Here is a 20,962-nt window from a genome sequence, read left to right as displayed (position 1 = left end):
TGCTGTTTGCCGTTTCTTGTGTTTCCAAATAAACTTTAGCGTAGATTTTTCAATCTCTGTGATGAATGTCATTGGGATTTTGATGAGAACTACACTGAACATGTAGATTGCTTTTGGTAGTATAGCCATTTTTACTATGTTGATTCTACCAATCCATGAGCACTGGAGATCTTTCCAGCTTCTGTAGTCTTCCTCAATCTCTTTCTCAGAGGTTTGTAATTCTCCTTGTAGAGGTCATTCACATCCTTTGTTAAGTTTACTCCTAGATACTTGATTTTGTTTTTTGAGGCTACTGTAAATGGAATTGTTTTCCCTATATTCTTTCTCAATTTGTTCATTGTTGGTGTATAGAAAGACTACTGATTTTTGTAAGTTGATTTTGCATCCTGCTACATTGCTGAAGCTGTTTATGGTGTCTAGGAGTTTTGGGTAGAGTGTTTTTTTGGTCTTTGAGGCATAGGATCATGTTGTCTGCAAAAAGTGATACTTTGTCAATTTCTTTACCTATTTTTATTCCTTGTTATTCATTCTTGCTGTATCTCTCTGCCTAGGAATTCCAGGACTATGTTGAATAGGAGTGGAGAGTGGGCACCCTTGTCTTGTTCCTGATTTTAGGGGAAATGGTTTCAGTTTTTCTCCATTGAGTATGATGTTGGCTATAGGTCTGTCATATATAGCCTTTATAATGTTGAGGTACATTCCTTCTATCCCTAGCTTTCTTAAAGCTTTTGTCATGAAGCGGTGTTGAATCTTATCAAAGGCCTTTTCTGCATGTATTGAGATGATCAAGTGGTTTACATCTTTGCTTCTATTAATGTGCAGTATTACATTTATTGATTTGCATATGTTGAACCACCCCTGCATCCTTGGGATGAAGCTGACTTTGTCATGGTTGAGTGATCTTTCTGATATGTTGTTGGATTTGGTTTGCCATTATTTTATTGAGGATTTTTGTATCAATGTTCACTAAGGAGATTGGCTTACAGTTCTCCTTTTTGGATGTGTCTTTGTTCAGTTTTGTGATGAGTGTGATATAGGTTTCATAGAATGAGTTAGGCAATGTTCCTTCCCTTTCTATTTCATGGAAAAGTTTAAGGAGAGTTGGTATTAGTTCTTCTTTAAAGGTCTGATAGAATACACCAGAGAATCTGTCAGGTCCTGAACTTTTCTTTTTTGGGAGACTCTTTATTGCTGCTTCAATTTCATTTCATGTTATAGATGTGTTTAGGTGGTTAATATCCTCTTGTTTCAGTTTTGGATGGTCGTAAGTATCTAGAAATTTATCCATTTCTTCAAGATTTTCAAATTTATTGGAATATAGGTTCTCAAAGTAGTCTGTGATGATTCCCTGGATTTCATTGGTGTTTGTTGTTATCTCCCCTTTTTTTTGTTTCTGATTTTACTGATTTGGGTCTTTTCCCTCCTCGTTTTAGTCAGATTTGCCAGGGGTTTGTCAATCTTGTTTATTTTTTTCAAAGAACCAGCTTTATGTTTCACTGATTCTTTGTATGGTTTTTTTGGTCTCTATTTCATTAATTTTGGCTCTTATTTTTATTATTTCTCTCCTTCTGCTTGTTTTGGGTTTTGCTTGTTCTTGTTTTTCTAGGAGTTTAAGATGTAGCATTAGGTCATTTGAGATCTTTCTGTCCTTTTAATATATGCACTCATGGTTATAAACTTTCCTCTTAGGACTGCCTTTGCTATATCCTATAGGTTCTGGTAGGTCATGTTTTCATTTTCATTCACTTTCAAGAACGTTTTAATTTCCTCTTTTATTTCATCTATGACCCACTGATCATTGAGCAATGTGTTATACAGCTTCTGATTGTTTGTATATTTTCTGCTGTTGTTTTTGTTGTTGAATTCTAGGTTTAATGCATTGTGATGAGACAGAATGCAGGAGATTATTTCTATTTTCTTATATTTGCTGAGGCTTGCTTTGTGTCCTAAGATATGATCAATTCTGGAGACAGTTCCATGGGCTACTGAGAAAAAAATGTATATTGTGTGGACGTTGGATAAAATATTCTGTAGACATCAGTTAGGTCCACTTGATCTATGGTGTGATTTAGTTCTAGAATTGGTTTTTGTTTGGATGACCTATTGGCAATGGGGGGTATTAAAGTCTCCTACTACCACTGTGTTGGTGTCTATATGTGCTTTTAAGTCCTTTAGCGTATGTGCTTTTAAGTCCTTTAGCGTATGTTTGATGAAACTGGGTGCACTGACGTTGGATGCATGTAGGTTGATAATTGTTATTTCCTTTTGGTGTATTTACCCTTTTATTAGTATGAAGTGTCCTTTATCTCGTTTGATTGACGTAAATTTGAAATCTACTTTGTCTAAGTATTGCTATTCCTGCCTATTTTCAGGGGGCATTGGCTTGGTAAATCTTCTTCCAGCCTTTCACACTAAGCCAGTGTTTATTTCTGTCAATGAGATGGGTATCATGTAAACAGATTGTGAAACTGGATTAAAAAGGAAGATACAACAAACAGGGTCTTTTGATGGGGAAGTTGAACCCATTGACATTCAGTGTCAATATTCATAGGTATGTGGTGATTCCTGCCATTTAGTTTTGTTGTTTGTTTGATTGTGTGCAGCTGAATCAGTGCTACTCTCTGATTCCTTGTCTTTTCTTCTGTGGTTTGATACTTCCTGTCCTCTTATGGTTTTGTTTGCTTTCATCTGTGTGCAGAATTTCTTGGGTAATCTTTTGTAGTTGTGGTTTGGTGGTCATATATTGTTTTAGTTTCTGCTTATTGTGGAAGATTTTTATTGCTTCATCTATTTTGAATGATAGCTTTGCTGAGTAGAATATCCTAGGGCTGAAGTTATTTCCATTCAGTACCTGAAATACCTCACTCCATGCTCTTCCTGCTTTTAACGTTTCCGTTGAGAAATCTGCTGTGATTTTGATGGGTTTCCCTTTATGTGCTGTTTTTTCTCTTACAGCCTTCAGTATTCTTTCTCTATTCTCTGTGCTTGTTGTTTTAATGATGATATACCATGGTGAGGTTCTATTTTGGTCGAGTCTGTTTGGTGTCCTGGATGCTTCCTGTACCTGAATAGGCAAAACTTTCTCAAGATTTGGGAAATTTTCTATCACTATTGAATTGAATATATTAGAAATCCCTTTTGCTTGGACCTCTTCTCCTTCTTCAATACCCATAATTCTCAGGTTTGGTTTTTTTGATGCAGTTGATGAATTTGTGCATATTCCTTTCACAGCTCTTGTGTTGTTTGACTAACATCTATTCAGTTTTTTCTTTAATGACTTATCTTCGAGTTCTGAGATTCTGTCTTCCACTTGTTCTGGTCTGCTGGAGTGGCCTTCCACTGTTTTGTGTTTCTGTTTCTTTTTTTCTGAGATTGTCCATATCTTTGGTCACCTCCTCTTTAATATTTTTTATTTCCATCATTAATTTATTTATCTCACTTTTTATAGTGTCTTCTGTTTCACTTTGGTGTTTGTTTAGGTCGCCTCTGAGTTCATTTATTTGTTTCTGTGTCTTGTGTTATTTTTGGTGTTTTGAAATTTCTTGAGTGCCTCTTGTACATTTTGGTTAACCATGTCTAGTATCTTCTCCATGAAATTCTCAGTGATTTCTTGCAAGATTTCTTCTTTAAGGGTGTTTTTGTGGGCATCACTGGGTTCCTTAGTGTCATTTATCATTGTTTTGTTGGGGTCAGGAACTGAGTATCTATTTTCTTCATTTCCCTCTGAATCCTGTATTCAATTATTTTTTTGAGAATGGTTCACATACTTTCTTCTTCTTCCCATTGCTCCACTTGGGGGGTGCATAATGTTTGTTAGGCTTGCTATAGAATTTGGGAAATTGGTTAGGATGGCACTAGAAGGGGAGGCGGGAAGTGGTGTGCGTGAGTTGGGGAAGTGATGTGGGGGCTGCTGGGCTTTGTGGCCCTTGTGTATGTTTGGGTGTACTTCTGTTGTAGTGTAGGGTGCTTGTGTCAGGGATTGTAAGGGGTTGTGTAGGAGGGAGGGGTAGAGTGGTGACAAGTTGGGGGAGGATAAGAGGGAGAGGTGAAGGCAGAGGGAGAGAGTGGATGAGAAGAGGCAGAAAGAATAGTTGGGAAGGAGAACAATGGATTGTAGCAAAAGAGAAGGAGGGAGAGTGAAGGGGGTGAGAATAGGATGAGATGATAGTGATGGTAAGGTTGACAGTACAGAAAGAAAAAATAGGAATAAAAATAAAAAACCCACAATAATAAACAAACAAAAAACAGGAAAAAAAACAATAAAAAAATCAGGTTCAGGAACAATAGAATTTCAGTCTTAGTTTAAATTCTGGAGTTATTCCTCTGGCATCCAGTCCTGGTATTGACATATAAGCAGAAGCTCTGACCTGGTATCACCAGGTGATTGGCTTGTGAGTAGTGTTTTGTTCTTCTGTCCATCAGTTTAATTGAAATTGTGAGGGGAGGAGTTTTGCCAGATCATGCAGGGTGGTCAGAGTGGTGTTATCCTTCAGCTGCAGCTTTTTGGTCAGCTCCTCTCCCAGCAAGGTGGGGCAGTTTGGTTTTGAATGCTGCCCTCTGGTTCAGGAGATCAACTCTGTGATCTACTACCTGCCCTGCTTTGGGATGTGGTTTGTTGCTGTGTTTGTTCACTGAGAGTTCAGTTCTTTGCCTCGCCCCCTTTCTCCAGGGCAGGTTCAGTGTTGCACCCACCCCCTCTGCTGTCCATGTCTGAGTACAGTTCACTGTGTTTTTCAGTTTTGATGGCGGGGGGGTGAAATCAGTCTGCCCAGGGGCTGCACTGGTTTATGTTCACATGGGGTGGATAGGGGGAGTCCCGCACGGTAATAATGCTCACCTGTTCGTTCTGCCAATTGATGTGCATGCAGGTTTGGAGCCAGTGCTGGGGGCAGGAAGAAATGGTGCCAACTTTTTTCAGTACAGCACAGTGTGGGGAGGCTTTTCATGGACCAGGGGTTCAGGATGTCGCAGAATTTGATTCTGGTTGATGCTCTATTTCCGCCAAGTGTGGCTCCACTGTCTCAGGGAGGTTTTTGGAGTCAGGGAGTTTCGGCTTCCTGCTTCCATACCCTAGTCACCATCTTGGATCCTCTCAAGGTCATTTCTTTAACTACCCAAATTCCAAAATTTCTGCTGCAGGCTGTGCCCCACCCCCCTTTTCTTTCTTCTTCTCTGGTCTGAGCCAGAGTGTTAACCTCTGAATGCCTCCACCCTAGTGAGACCCAACTGAAATAAGTTTGAAAACTTTTTTTTAAAGTAACAGTAGAACAGAGTAAAAGTAACAATTTTTTTTACATTGACTGTACAGTAAGAACCTGCTCAAGATAAAAAGCTTAGGCAGTTTATAACAGAGATCTTTAACACAAACATCCTGGGATTTTTTGTTACCCTGAATAGTGCATTAACCTTGTAACAGCAGTTTAAGAACCATTTCGAAGATGCTTTCACATACACACAACACAAAACTTTTATAAATTAAGCATGCCAGAAAAAAAAGTCAATTTAAGCACATATAAGATGAGCTGGAATTCTAGGAACAAATTAAATTTTGTCCAATGCTGTAAACAAATTGACACACACATACAAAAAAAATTAGAGTGTGCTCTCAGAAAAAACTTTTTAAACCATACTCAAAGGGCTATCTGATGGAATGGTGGATGATGCACCTATTCTCTTGTGAATCTCCCTCTTTGGAAATGAATTTTTGTTACCCATCCCTTAACCTCACTTGTGCCTATTTCCCAGGAAAAGCTCAACCTCCCCTGCCCCCCAGTACTGGAGGTCTCTTGCATTTTACCTAAAGTGCTTTCTTTTTCTCCAAAGTCAGCACTTGCTCTGTGTCTGAGATAAGTCCCAGACCCAGACACACACACACACGCACACACACACGCGCGCACACACACACCCCCTCTAGGATGTCCCAGCTACCAAGGAAATATCCTTATCTTAGTCTGTGCCCAGAGTTATCCTGGCTGCCCCAGTGCTTTCTACAAGGGCTCCTTCCCCACATTGCTGAGTGACTCCCAACCTTGGGTTTGTTGTTGGTCCAGGGATGGCTGGACCATCAACAGAGTACAGATCACCGTACTCTGAGGCAAAGCAACTAGGCAGCAGAACACATCTCTGAGAAGGGGGTCCCTATGACCCCCATGGCAACAAAGTTTGCCCCACATTGGGCACCAGATGGGAGAAATGCCGTTCCCAAACAGTGATCAAAGAAACACACAGGAGTCGCTCAGCAAGGCAAAAAGAACAGTTTTACATCTGCAGAAGGGTGCAGCCACAGACCAGAGTCTAACAGGCAGAACACAGTGGGAAGTCAGCTCAGTTTTTATCTCTCTCTGTCCCTCACCCTGATGGACTGGTTTGGGTTCACAATCTTCACAACTGGCTACTTAGAAAAGGGGGCACATGGAGTAAGGGGGACCTTAAAGCAGGGAGGACAAGAAAATTCTTTTGAGCAATATTCATCTTTAAGCAAGCAGTTGGAGATTAGGACACCTGGTGATGAACAGCTCTTTATTTGACCGAAAGAACCTTGCAAGGTCAAGCAATGTTTCACAAAGCATGTAGGCAGCCATTTGGGGAGGTGAGCTGGCATCTACACAATGATAGTTTTACATGAACTCCTTTGACAGAAAAGACCTAATTTTACTCGTTTCTCACATATTCAAGACTTGTCCATTTCTGAATTGGGTTGTCTTTTTGTTTTTGAGTTGTAGTTCTTTATATATTCTGAATATTAAAGCTTATCAGATATGATTTATAATTATTTTCCCATTCTGGAGGTTGCTTTTTCACTTCCTTAATAACATTGTTTGATACACAGAAGTTTTTAATTTTGATGTTCAATTTATTTTTACTTTTGTTCCTCGTACTTTTGGTGTCATGTTTCAGAATGTATTATAAAATCCAAGGACATGACAATTTATCCCTATTTTTTCTTCTAAGAGCTTTATAGGTTTAGCTCTTGTAGGTGGTTGATCCATTTTAAGTTAATTTTTGTATTTGGTATAAGGTAGACACACCAGTTCATCCTTTTACTTATGGAAATCCAGTTATCCCAGTACCATCTGTTAAAGGGATTATTGTTTCCCCAGTGAATGCAATTGGCATGCTTGCTAAAAATCAATTGGGCTATAGATATATGAGATTACTACTGGACTCTCAATTTTATTCCATCAGTTAATATGTCTATCCTTATCAAAGTACCACAATTTTGATTACTGTAGCCTTGCAGCAAGTTTTGAAATCATGAAGTGAGTCCTGTAAGTTTATTCTTTTTTAATACTCTTTTGGCTATTTGGGACCCCTTGCAATTCCATATGAATTTAAGCCTTGGTTTTTCCAAAAGAGACTGTGAAAATTTTATAGGAATTACACTGTATCTATAGATTGCACTGGGTAGTACTGACATAGTAACAATATTAAATATACCTATCAATGAACACAGATGTATTTCCATTTGTTAAAGTCTTAAGTTTTTTTCAGCCATGTTTTGTAGGTTTCAGTGTACATATCTTTCATCTTTTTGGCTTAATTTATTCACAGGTATTTTACCTTTCTATATGCTACCACAAATGCAATGATTTTGATTTGCTTTTCAAATTGTTCATGGTTAGTATATTTAGAAATACAAATGATTTTTGTGTGTTGATCTTTTACTCTGCAACTGTTAAATTTATTCACTCTAGTAGCTTTTTGTGAATACTTTAGCATTTTCTATACACAGGATCATATCATCTGTAAAGAGATAACTTTACTTTCTTCTCTTTTCTTTCCTTTTTTTTTTGGTATCACTGGGATTTGAACTCAGGGCCTATACCTTGAGCCACTCCACCAGCCCTTTTTGTGATGGCTTTTTTTTTTTACCCCAAGATAGAGTCTTGCAAGCTATTTGCCCAGGCTGGCTTCAAACCATGATCCTCTTGTAGCTAGGATTACAGGCGTGAGCTGCGAGCACTCAGCTCCTTTACATTTTCTTTTCTAGTATCTTTATTTTTGTTTTGGTGGTACTGTAGTTTGAATGCAGGGTCTGATGGATTGCTAGGCAGACACTCTGCCACTTGAGCCATGCTCCCAGCTCTTTTCTTTGGGTATTTTTTTATTTCTTTTTCTTTCCAATTGGTCTGGGTAGAACTTCCAGTAATTGTTCAATAGAAGTGGTGAAAGTTGGCATTGTTGTCTTTATGCTTCTTCTATTCCAATGACTATGGAGCTACCTGTGGGTATTTCATAAATGCCTTTTACCATATTGAGAAAGTTCTCTTTTCCTAGATTTCTGAGAGTATTTTTTGATGAAAGGGTATTAGATTTTGTCAAATACATTAATTGAGATAACCATGTGGGTTTTTCCCCCATCATTCTATTAATATGATATCTTACATTGATTTTCTTATATTGAATAACCTCTTGCATCACGGGATAAATCCCACTTGGTCACAGTGTATAATCATTTTAATATGCTGGTATATTTGGTTTGCTAGGATAGTGTTGAGGATTTTTTGCTCTAAAGGACATTAGTCTATAGTTTTCTGGTGGTATCTTCATCTGGATTTGGTATCAGGGTAATGCTAGCCTGAAAGAATAAGATAGGATGTATTCTTTCCTCGTCTACCTTTTGGGAGCATTTGAAAAGGATTTGGTGTTAACTATTTTTTTTTCCTTTTTATTTTTCCTTTGCAGTGCTGGGGATCAAATCAAGGGCCTTGTATGTGCTGGGCAAGCATTCTACTGCTAAGTTATATCCCAAGTCCAACTCTTCTTTAAGTGTTTCATAGAGTTCATCAGTAAAGCCCTCTGATCCTGGGCTTTTCTTTGTTGGGGGTTTCTGATTACTGATCAATCTCTTTACTTGAAGTCTGTTGATATTTTTAATTTGTCTTGAATTAGTTTAGGTAATTTTTCCATTTCATTTAGTGTATTTAATTTATTGGTTTGTATTGTCACAGTACTATATTCTTATAATTCTTTTTATTACTGTAAGGTGAGTGGTAATGTCGTTAGTTTCATTTCTGATTTAAGTTGTCTTCTCTTTTTTCCTTTGTCAGTCTAGCTAAAGGTTTGTCAGTTTTCCTGATATTTTCTTTCTGGCAGTACTGGGATGTGAACTCAGGGCCTTGTGTTTGGTAAGTAGGCACTCTACCTTTGAACCACATTCCTAGCCCTGCTAATATTTTCAAAGAACCAACTTGTGATTTTATTCATTCTCCCTATTCTATTCTCTATTTTATTTATCTTCCCTCCTTATTACTTCCTTCCTTCTTTGGGTTAGTTTGCATTTTTGTTGTTGTTTAATTTTTAAACAGTTTAAATTTTAATGACCTTTCAGTTTTTTTTAAAAAGTTAAATTTAAGGTCACATATCTAAATTTGAAGTACTATATATAGACCATGCAGAATATGAGTATGAAGAGATACAAATTAGTCCATGCCCCCAAAAAATTTACTGCTCTTCTTTTTCTAGTTCCTAAAATCCATAAAGTTAGTCTACTGATCTGATATCTTTCTTTTCTGAGGTAGGGTCTCGATATATAGCCCTGGCTAGACTCAAACTTAGGATCCTTCTGCCTCAGCCTCTCCAAGGCTGGAATTACAGGTGTATGCAACCACACCCAGCTCCTCTTTCTTATATAAGCCTCTACACCTACAAATTTTCTTCAAGCACTGCTTTCACTGCATCCCACAAATTAAGATATGCTGAAATTTTCCAATTTCATTTGTGATTTCTTCTTTGACTCAGTTGTTCAAGCATGTGCCATCATCACGTGTGATGGCACACACCTGCAATCTCAGCATTTGGAATGCTGAGGCAGGAGGATCACAAAAAGTTTGAGGCTAGCCTGAACCACATAGAGTTCAAGGCCAGCCTATGTTACACAGCAAGACATTGTCTCATAAAAAATCAAAAGAGAAAAAAATTCAACAACTATATAAAATTTTTATCCTACTTGACAATACAATTTCCTTTCAAAGCTCTAGACTTAGATAAAAGTATTATTCTATATTATGAATGTCAAATTCTTTATATATAGTAAGTAAAATACAGAGTATTTACTTATACTAGTAAGTAAAATACAGAGTATGCCTTTAAAATGCAAACTAGGCACATTTAATGTGAATGCAATTATTTGGGTCCTAAAATATGTAAAATTAATGTCCACTATGGTATTTTAGATTTTTAATAAATCACCTGTTAAAAATGTGACAAAATATACATAACAAATATGTACACCATATATTCTTCCAGTAAGAAAGTCTAGCTAATCGCTTTCCAACTTCTAAGTAACAGAAAAAAATTTTACGATTCTCTATACACAAATGATATTATCCCATACAAAGAGAATAGCTCTGAAAAAACTGTGTGCAGTAAGCATTACCTCATTTTTTTCCTGCTTAGCCGGTCCTGGGTTCTGTGCTCCATTTGCAGGCTCCTTTTCAGAAATTGAACTTTGGCCCAAAACTTCACTGCTGATATGTCTCTGTGCCTCAACAGGTGTATCACTTCTTCCAGAAAGGTACAAGAAATCAAAAAATCAGGGGTGAAATTGAAGGAAAATATATTTTAGTTAGGGAATTTTAAGTCTAAAAAAATTAACGTTTATCTTATCAAATGCACAAAACAGATTTTTTACTTTCCTTTCTCCCCTTAACTATAAAAAAGGGTTTTTTTTGTTGATGGTGGTGGTACTGGGGTTTGAACTCAGGGCCTCATGCTTGTTAGACAGGTGCTCTACCACTTGAGCCACTCTGCCAGCCCTAAAAAAAGGGTTTTAAAAATAGTATGTTCTTTTAGGGAGTTGTTTTAGGGATTTTGTCTGGTTTTGAGACAGGGTCTCACTAAGATACCTAGGCTGATTTTGAACTCCAAAGATCAAGCGATTGCCCCACTTCAGCCTCCCAAGTAGCTGAACTTGCAGGGCATTCCACTATGTCCAGATAGGATGTACATTTATAGAGAAAGACAGCATAGTTATCAGTATAAAAATTAGTAGTAGCCTGGCATGGTGGTATATACCTATAATCCCAACTACTCAGGAAGTAGAGATCCATAAAGTAATATTTCACTTAATTTTGTAATTTCTATAGAGCTTCTATACACATTATCTCATTTAATTTGCACAATAACCTGTGGAATAGGTTATAACCCCCATTTCTCAGGGAGGAAACAATCTAAAAAACAAGTATTTTTCCTAAAATTGCATAGTAAATAGAGCTAGAACTTAAATCCAGGTCTCTCTGAGACCAGACACATAAGGCAACCAATGCCATAAAAATCATAAGAAATAAAACAATGTTAGAAACGAAGCCAGAGTCAGAAACTAAGAGCCAGAGACTAGGGCTAAAAATCACTAAAGCAGCAAGAAATGGAATCAACTATTCAAGAACGTATTCACCTGCATTCCTTCCATCACTCTCCCTTTCTTTAGATGTTAAATGAGATACAACTCCCTGACATGAGTAAATTGGTCCAAGAATAGAAGGTGCCTGGTTTTAGTAAATCTTTGACCAGGAAGAATACTCAGGAAAAGACCACAAGAAATAACCACTGGTGACACAAGGCCCTCTGATTGTAAACCCACCAGAGACTTTTACTGTCTCCATGCTTGGGCAACAATATCAAGACAGCGTAAGTGGAAAGTGACTAGGTGACCACGAATCTCGGGCTGGGCTTCACAGTTTAGTATTAAATGGTATAAATATCCCTGGGACAAGGATCTCTCATTGAGCCTCTTAGTTCCCATCCTGCACATCAGGGGTGCTTCTTTTTCCCTTTCTATTTCTCCTTGCTTTGTCCTACTTTGCTAAAGGATCTTTGCTGACCTTAGACCTTGAGAATTTCCTTTTGTGACTTCCTTAAAATTCTTTACATCAATGAATTCAAGAGCCTGTGGGTCCCATGGGTAATTGGGGAATTGAGTCAAGGATCCCCTTCTCCTATAGGGAAAAATCCCTCACCCCTTACCCTTTCTCCAGTGACTTTTGAACTCCAAATCCAATGTTATCCTAAACTGGCAGATACTTCAATTTTGAGATTATCACATTAAGTAGCTCAAACTTACACATTTCAACTGATTTTTCTATTTTGTGTTTATTTCTGCTCAAGTGAAAAGATACCCTTACAAAATATCATACAATCCCTTAAAAATCTTTCTTTCATGCTTTATCTTCTTGCTAACCATAGTAGACTAATCATTGCATCCTGGTTTTACCACACACTAAAAGCCGAAGTATTTTTAAAATGCATTCTGGCTTCAAACAAGTATTAACACAAATAGGAGTCTCTTCATGCATCTTTACACAACTGATGTAATTGAGCTTTCCCACATTTTTAAATTACACCTAAAATGTTTTCAGAAACAAGTTAACTTGTTCCAAAGTAAATGTTTGTGCTTTATCCATAGCATTTCATTAGCAGTTCTTTTGACACACTGTTCTCACCAAGCCAAGAGCTATGAAAGGAAGAAATTTACATTTATTGAGCACCAATCGCATGTCTGCCATTCTACTGGATTAATCTCATTTTGCAAGTCAACACCAAATCATATAGAGGAAGTACCTGAGACTCAGGAACACACTAAGTAACATTTCCAAGGTCACACAGCTAAATGAAAAAGCTATTATTCAAGCCCGAGTCTGACTTCAAAGGCTATCTTCTATTCATTATTCTATACTGTTTTGCTTCATAAATTTCCCAATTTCAGAGGCATGACAAGTATTTTCTGAATTATGGCTATTACTCAGCTGATTAATACATATATTACTTATTTTCTGACATGTCACATTTTCTCCCTCTGTTCGTTCTGTAATGGTCTAATAACTTATTCTCCACCTCTTGCTATCTTTATCTAGGCATTACTCAATACCTACTACTTTATTAGGAAATAGCACTATGCAGTCAGATTTAGCTGGACTGTTGGGCATCCTTTCTTTCTATAAAGACAGTGGGCACAGTGGTATATACCTGTACTCCCAACTACTTAGAAGGATGAAGCAAGAGGATAACATGAGCCCAGGAACTTGAGACCAGCCTGAGCAACATAGTGAGACTCCATCTCAAAAAAGACAATTCTGCTGGGCATGGAGGCTCACACCTGTAATTCCAGATATTCCAAGAAGATTAGCTGGATCTGATTCCAGATCAGGAGGATTACAGTTCAAGGACAATTGAGGCAAAAAGTTAGCAAAAGCCCATCTCATCCAATACATTGGATGTGGTGGTGTGTGCCTGTGGTCCCAGCTATGCTGGCCAGGACAAAAATCCAAGCTCCTATTTGAAAAACAACTAAAGCAAAAAGGCCTGGGGCTATGGCTCAAGTGGTAGAGTCCCTGCCTACCAAGCATGAGGACTGGGTTCAAAACCCCAGTACCATGCTGGGGGCATGTATCAAGTGGGAGAGCCCCTTTCCTAGCAAGTACAAGGCCCTGAGTTCAAACTGTAGTACTGTCAAAACCTCAGCACTGCCAGTAAAACAGAAACAAAAATCCCACAATCCTACTGATGTACAAATTCAAACATGTTTTTCATATACTGCTAAGAAGCTTCTGTCATCTAATGTACTGGGAAGAATACCAGCAATTTCTGCAGAATTGAAGCCCAGCACCCCAGAAAATAAGAATTTTCTCTAAAGGGCTGGAAAATCCAAGAAAAGTTCAAAATAGTCTCTACCAATGCTTAAGTCCTCCTACTCCTGGGGAATATTTTTAAAAATGTATTTATTTTTGATGGGACTGGGGTCTGAACTTAGGACTTTGCACTTGCAAAGCAGGTGTACTACCACTTATTTTAGAAGGCAGCTAGCTATGCTCATTCCTATACCACCAACACCCCTAAACTGTGGTTATTTTGGAGATGGGGTCTCCCGAACTATTTGCCTGGGCTGGCCTTGAACCACAATCCTCCTGATCTCAGCCTCCCAAGTAGTTAGGATTACAAGCATGAGCCATGGAGCTGGGCTTCCTTTGGGATTTAAACAGGATATTACTACATGAAATTGTACTCATCATTTTTATCGATATCATCTTTATCTTTCAAATATGAAATAAAAGCAGCAAAATAACTTGAGAAGTCCCCCTAACCTTCAGGAATTCCCTCACTTTATAGAGCGTAGTTAGATGCTCCCCTCTAAAGAACATCAAAGCAACCTCACAAGCAACTTAACAGAAAATGCTTCCTTCCCTATGTATTTATCCTGTATTTCTTATGCCTGAAAGATCTCCACTTGCTCTAATTTAATAGAAATTGAGTCCAGTGCCCCTTGCTCTGAAAAAAATGCCTCCAACTATCCTATGTAATATAAAAAGGGTTAGATATGATCTTTCATGAAATAAACCTATTTTAGTCAACACTCATATTTCATAGTACCCACTAGGAAGTACAGGAAACCATCTATATGTCCCAGTGAGTTTCTAGGAAAAGCAGGGCAAAAACTTGTCTGACCCTTGAAATAAACTACCAATCAGGCCAGGTTTAAAGGAAAAACTGAGTGGTGCCTTTAAGACATCTTTATATGTATGTATATTTTCACTAAACAAAAAACAACAACAAAAAAAAAAAGAAAAATAAGTGAAGGATGAAGGCATGGCTCAAGAGGTAGATCACCTGCCTAGCAAGCATGAAGTCCTAAGTTCCAACCCCAGTACCACCATAAAAGAATGTGGAAATCAGAATTCTATGCATAGTTGTTCCCTACAGTACTATTTACAGGAGACAGAAGTGGAAACAACCTGATGTTTTACAAAAGGGAACTGAATTTATGATGTAGTTATGCAATAGAACATTGCAAGTTTCCCATTAATCATTCATCTTAAGAAATGTTTAGGAATATGGAAAATATTCATGATCTTTCAAGTGAAAAAAATGAACTGAAAACATGCACAGTACATTTCCAATCTAAAAGATGTATTCATAGAAGAAATACTGGTCATCTAAGTTGAGACTGGGTGGGATTTTAATTCACGTTTTTTCTTCATTTTCCAAATTTTATTCGTAACACATCTATTGCCTTTATAACCAGCAGAAATATATAGCATAAAATATTTTCTCTTATAATTATTTATATTTTGAAACACTTCTGAAGTTTTAAGAACTTTAAAAGGGTCTTGAACATTGAGAAACACACACACACACGTGCGCGCGCACACACACACACACACACACACACACACAAGCACACTTTATTATCCGATTATCTCACACCTATGGAGATTTCCTAATTTTTATGAGCAAATGCTCACCGCTCAGGGGATTCTTCGTAAATACTGTGACATTCTGTATTCTCAAGCATGAGACTTCTACTGAGATTTTGTACCCCTGGATAATGGAAGTTGGCAAAGGAATGTGACATTGGAGAAGTTTTGTTTCCAAGGTCTGAGATTCTTTTATCATGACTGGTTAGTCCACAGGTGAGGCCATCTAACGCAGGATTCAGAGAGCGAGTCATATAGGCATCAGCTGATTGAGGTCTTCTCATTGGGGAAGATGGATAGGGAGAAAGTTTGCTGATAAGTGGAGTCAAAAGATCTGCATATGCAGCTTTTGTAGGTTTCAGAAGTTTGTCGACATGAATATTCAGCATTTTCTGTTCAAAAGCACAAGAGAAGACAGAAGAAGGAAGATTCTGAAGCCAGGATAATAAACTCAGATCCAAATCATCACAACCATTACCACATAAAAGGTCGATGCCAAGAAGTACTTCACTTTCTGTGATTTCTTCTCCAGTTGCTTTACTCTGGCAAAATTCTACACAGCATTCATAAAGTAGGCCCTTCATTACAAGCTGAAATAAACGATTGTTACTTGCTTTAAAGCCAGCCTCACTTAGCTTCCTGTCAGCAGGGATGAATTCTGCAACCATGACACAAGCCTCTTCAAAACAGTGAACTCGTGCAGTGCTGGGATTCCAGTCCTTAAATTCTGCATGATTGGTTAGACGAGGCAAAGTCAAGAGCAAACAGAGCTTGCTATAGTCATCTTTAGAAGGACAGTACTCTTCTAGAGCATGTAAACATTGCACAGCTTCTTGCATGGTAAATTCCAACTGTAAAAAAAAATACATAAATGATGACTATAAAAAGAGACAAAATGGAAATGTTCAAAATAAAAAGTGAAATATGAGAGACAGTAAAAAGGATAAAGTCCAATGCCACAGAATACACATGTAATTTGTAGAATATGTAATAACTTTTAATTTGGGGACCAAAATGTTTTCACAAGTAGAAATAATAAATAATTCAGTTAATTAGTACAAAGTTTTATCTGTAATATAATTAATCAAGCTTAAAATTATCATTTTCAAGGTATAATTTTTATTAACTCATTTTTTTGGCAGTATTGGGGTTTAAACTCAGGGCCTCACACTTGCTCTCCCACTTGAGCCATACTGCCAGCCCTTTTGCATTGGTTCTTTTTGAGCTATGGCCTCACTTTATGCCTGGGCCAGCCTGGACTGAGAGCCTCCTATTTGTGCTTTCCCATGTGGCTGAGATGACAGGTAGGTGCCATTGGCTGAGAAGGGGGAGGGAGGTCTCAAGAATATCTTACTCAGACTGGCCTTGAACTGTGATCCTCTCAATCTCTGCTTCCCAAGTAATTAGGATTACAGGCTCGAACCACTGTATCTGACTTATTTTACTTTTTGAGACTGGGTCTTACACTATGTAGCCCAGGCTGGCCTCCAACTCAAGATCCTCCTATCTCAGCCTCGTGCTGGGACTGTAGGCATACAACATGCATGGCTCAAATGGATAATTTTTTCAGGAAGAAAAATTAAGCTGTCTAGAAGTGAATATTTACTTGTTTACAAAAGATATTATTTGGCTTACCCAAAATGAAGGAGACATTTTCTGAGTCCCAACTTGCCTTAGAACAAATTTTGATGGAATCAAGAAAAGGAAATATATGTAATTTATTTACTTCAAAAACAGTACAGAGACAGAACAAAGGGAAGTTTAGTTAAGAGATGAATTATGACAATTTGTGTAGTGAGTATTGTCAGGTACCTTAGAGCTTTATCTAGCTCTACCTCCCTATCTTACATCTGGGAAAAATTAGACTGCAAATTTAATCAAGATAATTCAACTGGTTAGTGACAAAACAGAGTAAAAGTTGCATCTCCTGCTCATTCCAGTGCTTTTTCCACTTCTAAACATAATTATCTGGCCAACATTTCATATTATATATGAAAGTCCCCACTGGTTTTTGCTATGATCTGAATGTTTGTCTACCCCTGCCCCAAATGCATATGCTGTAATCCTAATCCCCAAGATGATGATGGCATTAGGAGGGTGGAGCCTTTGAGAAGTAATTAGGTCATGAGGCTCAGCCCTCATTAATGGGATTATTGCCCTTATAAAAGAGACTTCAGAGAGAGGTGGTAGGCAGCCTCTTCCACAATGTGAGGACACAGGTATAAAGTGCCATGTATGAACCAAAGAGCAAGCCCTTCATGAATCAGCTGGCACCTTCACTTTGGATTTCCCAGCTTCTGGATTGTGAGAAATCAATTTCTATTGTTTATAAACCACTCAGTTGACCACATGTTGTTATAGCAGCACAATGACAGTTAACTTCAATGAACACTTATTGAAACTTAATAAAAATTTAGTTGCAACGGGTGTGGTGGAGGCATGCCTGTAATCCCAGCACTTGAAAGGCAGAGGCAGGATTTCAAGTTCCAGGCCAGCCTGGATTACAGAGTGAGACTTTGTCTCAAAAAAACACTCAAAAAATGAAGGACAGGATTGTAAAACAGTCCTGTGAGGCAGTGGGTACTTGTGGGAGGGAGGAGGGTGAGTGGAGGGGATAAAGCAAGGTGAATGTAGTTGATGGACTTTATATATTTATATGAAATAGAACAGTGAAACCTGTTGTAATTGTTTTAACTGAGGGGTAGAAGGAGAGAGATGGCAGAGGTGAACCTAACTAAGACAATTGTAAGCATATATGAAACTACTACAATGAATTCCTCTGTACATCTAATATATGCTAATAAAATGTTTAAAATAAAAAACCCAATAAAACATTTTCTCTTATTAAAAAAAAAGGCCCCTCCCCTCAGGAAAAAGCTTACCTGGTTTTGGATGTGACGTTACTAATACTGAAACTTTAAAAGTAGCTTTCCAAACAAAGTGAATTTAATATCACTGAATTCAAACAGTCATAAATATAAACATTCCATCAAAATCTACCTCCGGATCAAAGAATATACAAAAAGACAGAGAAAGGAGATAAACATACCCACTTTTAGACTAAAAGAAGCAATGATGAGTCACCAAGTCTCTAACTTACCTTAAACCAGAGAGGAACACACTCAATCACCTAGCTATTCACACATCACCTGGCCTAAATCACACAACAAGTTTAACAGCACTACAGATAAAACCGTTGAAAACTCATGATAATCTTTTGTTTTAGTGAATAGAATACTTAGAACTGAAAACAAGACTATGGCGCAAACCTTCAGGAATAAAAATCTTACATGCTGGGGCTCATCTTCTGCTGACATTGCATTGTTAACACATAAAGCTTCTAAAAACTTCTGCTTCAGGATAATATAACGAAACCTGTGAAAAATAAAAAATGAACCATTAAAATCATTAAAAAGCTCAATGATGCCAGGCATGATGGTACATGCCTATAAACCTAGCATTTGGGAGGCTGAGATAAGAGGATCATAAGTTTGAGGCCTGCCTGTGCTACTAAGTGAAAACTTGTCTCAAGAGGAAAAAAAATTAAAAAAAAGCAGAACTAAATGATAGCAATATTAAAGACTAGGAAAAAACTCAAGTTTCTGTAACTAAATAGGCATTTGTTTTTTTATTTATTTAGTACTGGACAAGTGCTCTAACACTGAATTATATCACCAGCTTTCCTAACTTTGTTTTAAGGACTAATTATTTTTTTTAGAAGAAACTTATTTTGAAAATTAATTTTCTGGTGCCTAGCACTGGTTGCTCACGGTCATAATCCCAGCTACTCAGAAGGCAGAGATCAGGAGGATCTCGGTTTGAAGCGAGTCCTGGGCAAATAGTTCAGAAAAAACCCTATTTCAAAAAAGCCCATCACAAAAAAAGAGCTGCCAGAGCGGCTAAAGTGGTAAGAGCTCCTGCCTAGCAAGCATGAGGCCCTGAGTTCAAACCACAGTGCTGCAAAAAAAAAAAAAAAATTAATTTTCCAATGACTGGTAAGTTGAATGTACTTACAAGTTACTGTAAATAAAACTTTGCCTTTGGAAAATTCTTAAAATATTCCACTAAGTTCCTTATCACATCAAAGTAATTTTAGTCAAAAGCAATCACAGCCGGCGAGTGGCTCACACCTGTAATCCTAGCCACTCAGGAGGCAGAGATCAGGAGGACTGAGGTTGGAAGCCAGCCCCAGCAAATACTTCATGAGACCCTATCTCAAAAAACCCTTCACAAAAATAGCACTGGTGGAGTGGCTCAAGGTGAAGGCCCTGAATTCAAGCCCCAGTACTGAATTTAAAAAAAAAAAAAAGTGACCACATTTTAGCTAGACAATGTTGGCTCACTCCTAACTACTTGGGAGGCTGAGATTGGGAGGATCGTGATTTGAGGTCAGCCTGGCAAATAGTTTGCTCTGGTTAGAGCAAAATGGACTGGAGGTGTGGCACAAGTGGTAGGGTAGAGTGCCTGGTTTGCAAGTGTAAAACCCTGAGTTCAAACCCCATTCTCACCAAAAAAAAAAAAAAAAAAAGTAACCACATTTTAACACTCCAGTATTTATTCTTCACAAAAATCCAGGTTTTAGCTGAGCATGGTGGTGTACACCTGTGATCCTAGCTACTCAGAAGGCAAAGGCAGGTACCACTATGCCTGGCTTCTTTTTCCCCATTAAACATTAGGAAAGTTTAACTAATAAGGGCAGAGTGGCTCAAGTGGTAGAGCACCTGAGTTCAAATCCCAGTACCACAAATAAATAAATAAATAAATAAATAAATTCTAATAGAAATGAAGCAGAAAAGTTAGGATGAAATAAACATTTCTAAAAATCCTCAAAATAACTACAGACTTAAAATGTTTTAACAGGAATTTTTCAGGTAGGGGAAGAATAATCAAAAGTTTTGATGCCTTTAATGTACTTAAAGCACATTAAAGTGTTTCCTAAGGATTGGAAGAAAAAACCTTCACTCATTCTTTCAGCCATTACTATAGCAGAAAACATCCAATAAAACAAAACCTCTGCCTTCAAGAGGGCTATCTAATAAGTTGTATGAAATAAGTACAGAGTTCAGCAAGATCATGAAGGAGTATAAAACCAATACTACCGGAAGGTATGGAGAGTAAAATCAAAAATGTATAAGAACTGACTCTTAGCCAGGAAGGGTGGTGCACACTTGTAATCCCAGTATTCTAGAGGCTGAGGCAGGAGGATTGAGTTTAAGGCCAGCCTGGGCTATACAGTGAGACACTGTCTCAAAAAAAAAAAAAATGATTCTGAGATCACTGGCTGTGTCTGCATGCAGGGACAAAAGCCAAACCTGCTGGGTTAGTAGTTGTTGGTTTAAGGTGGAAAGAATACATGAGAGTTAACAAGAGATACACTGTAAGGTCCATCCATCCTGTGGACAGAAGAAAATATGACTTCTCTTTTTTTTCTCTTTTTTTTGGCAGTGGGGATAGAGCCCCCAGGGGCTTCATTCAGGCAGACAAGGACTCTAGCACTGAACTACATGTATGTCCCCAGGCCCACTCATTTTAACCTTAATTTCTTATCTCTTTTCATCCTCTAATACCTTGTTAACTCAACACATGTTCAATTTCTGAGCAGTATCAGCATCACCTGGAGGTTTCTTAGAACTACACAAGTTAGTTTCTACCCTGACCAGCAGAATCAGAGCAAGTGTCATAACAACATCCCAGTGCTGTATGAGGAGCTCTGCTCTAAAAGGCCCAAATGCGAAAGGTTTGGACTGCACAGTGTAAAAACTGCAGATAGTCAT

At 37.9% G+C, this 20,962-nt stretch overlaps 1 protein-coding gene across 5 annotated transcripts in view; it reads right to left on the bottom strand.

Annotated features, from left to right (window-relative positions):
• The window catches only part of Wdr47 (WD repeat domain 47), an 85,713-nt gene that overhangs the window by 27,774 nt on the left and 36,977 nt on the right, over positions 1-20,962 (bottom strand). For 2 of the 5 annotated variants that reach the window (XM_074050847.1, XM_074050851.1), the window contains exons 4-6: positions 18,458-18,563; positions 15,237-16,039; positions 10,379-10,505 (exon numbers count right to left, since the gene is read on the bottom strand). In XM_074050847.1, coding sequence (XP_073906948.1) covers positions 10,379-10,505; positions 15,237-16,039; positions 18,458-18,563 — 1,036 coding nt within the window. The remainder of the gene's footprint in view (positions 1-10,378; positions 10,506-15,236; positions 16,040-18,457; positions 18,564-20,962) is intronic. The other 3 variants (XM_074050848.1, XM_074050849.1, XM_074050850.1) reach the window with 3 other exon arrangements.

This window comes from Castor canadensis, chromosome 12 (assembly GCF_047511655.1).
Source record: "Castor canadensis chromosome 12, mCasCan1.hap1v2, whole genome shotgun sequence".
In the NCBI taxonomy this organism is placed as follows: Eukaryota; Metazoa; Chordata; class Mammalia; order Rodentia; family Castoridae; genus Castor; species Castor canadensis.
This window is presented reverse-complemented; position numbering and strand designations above follow the sequence as displayed.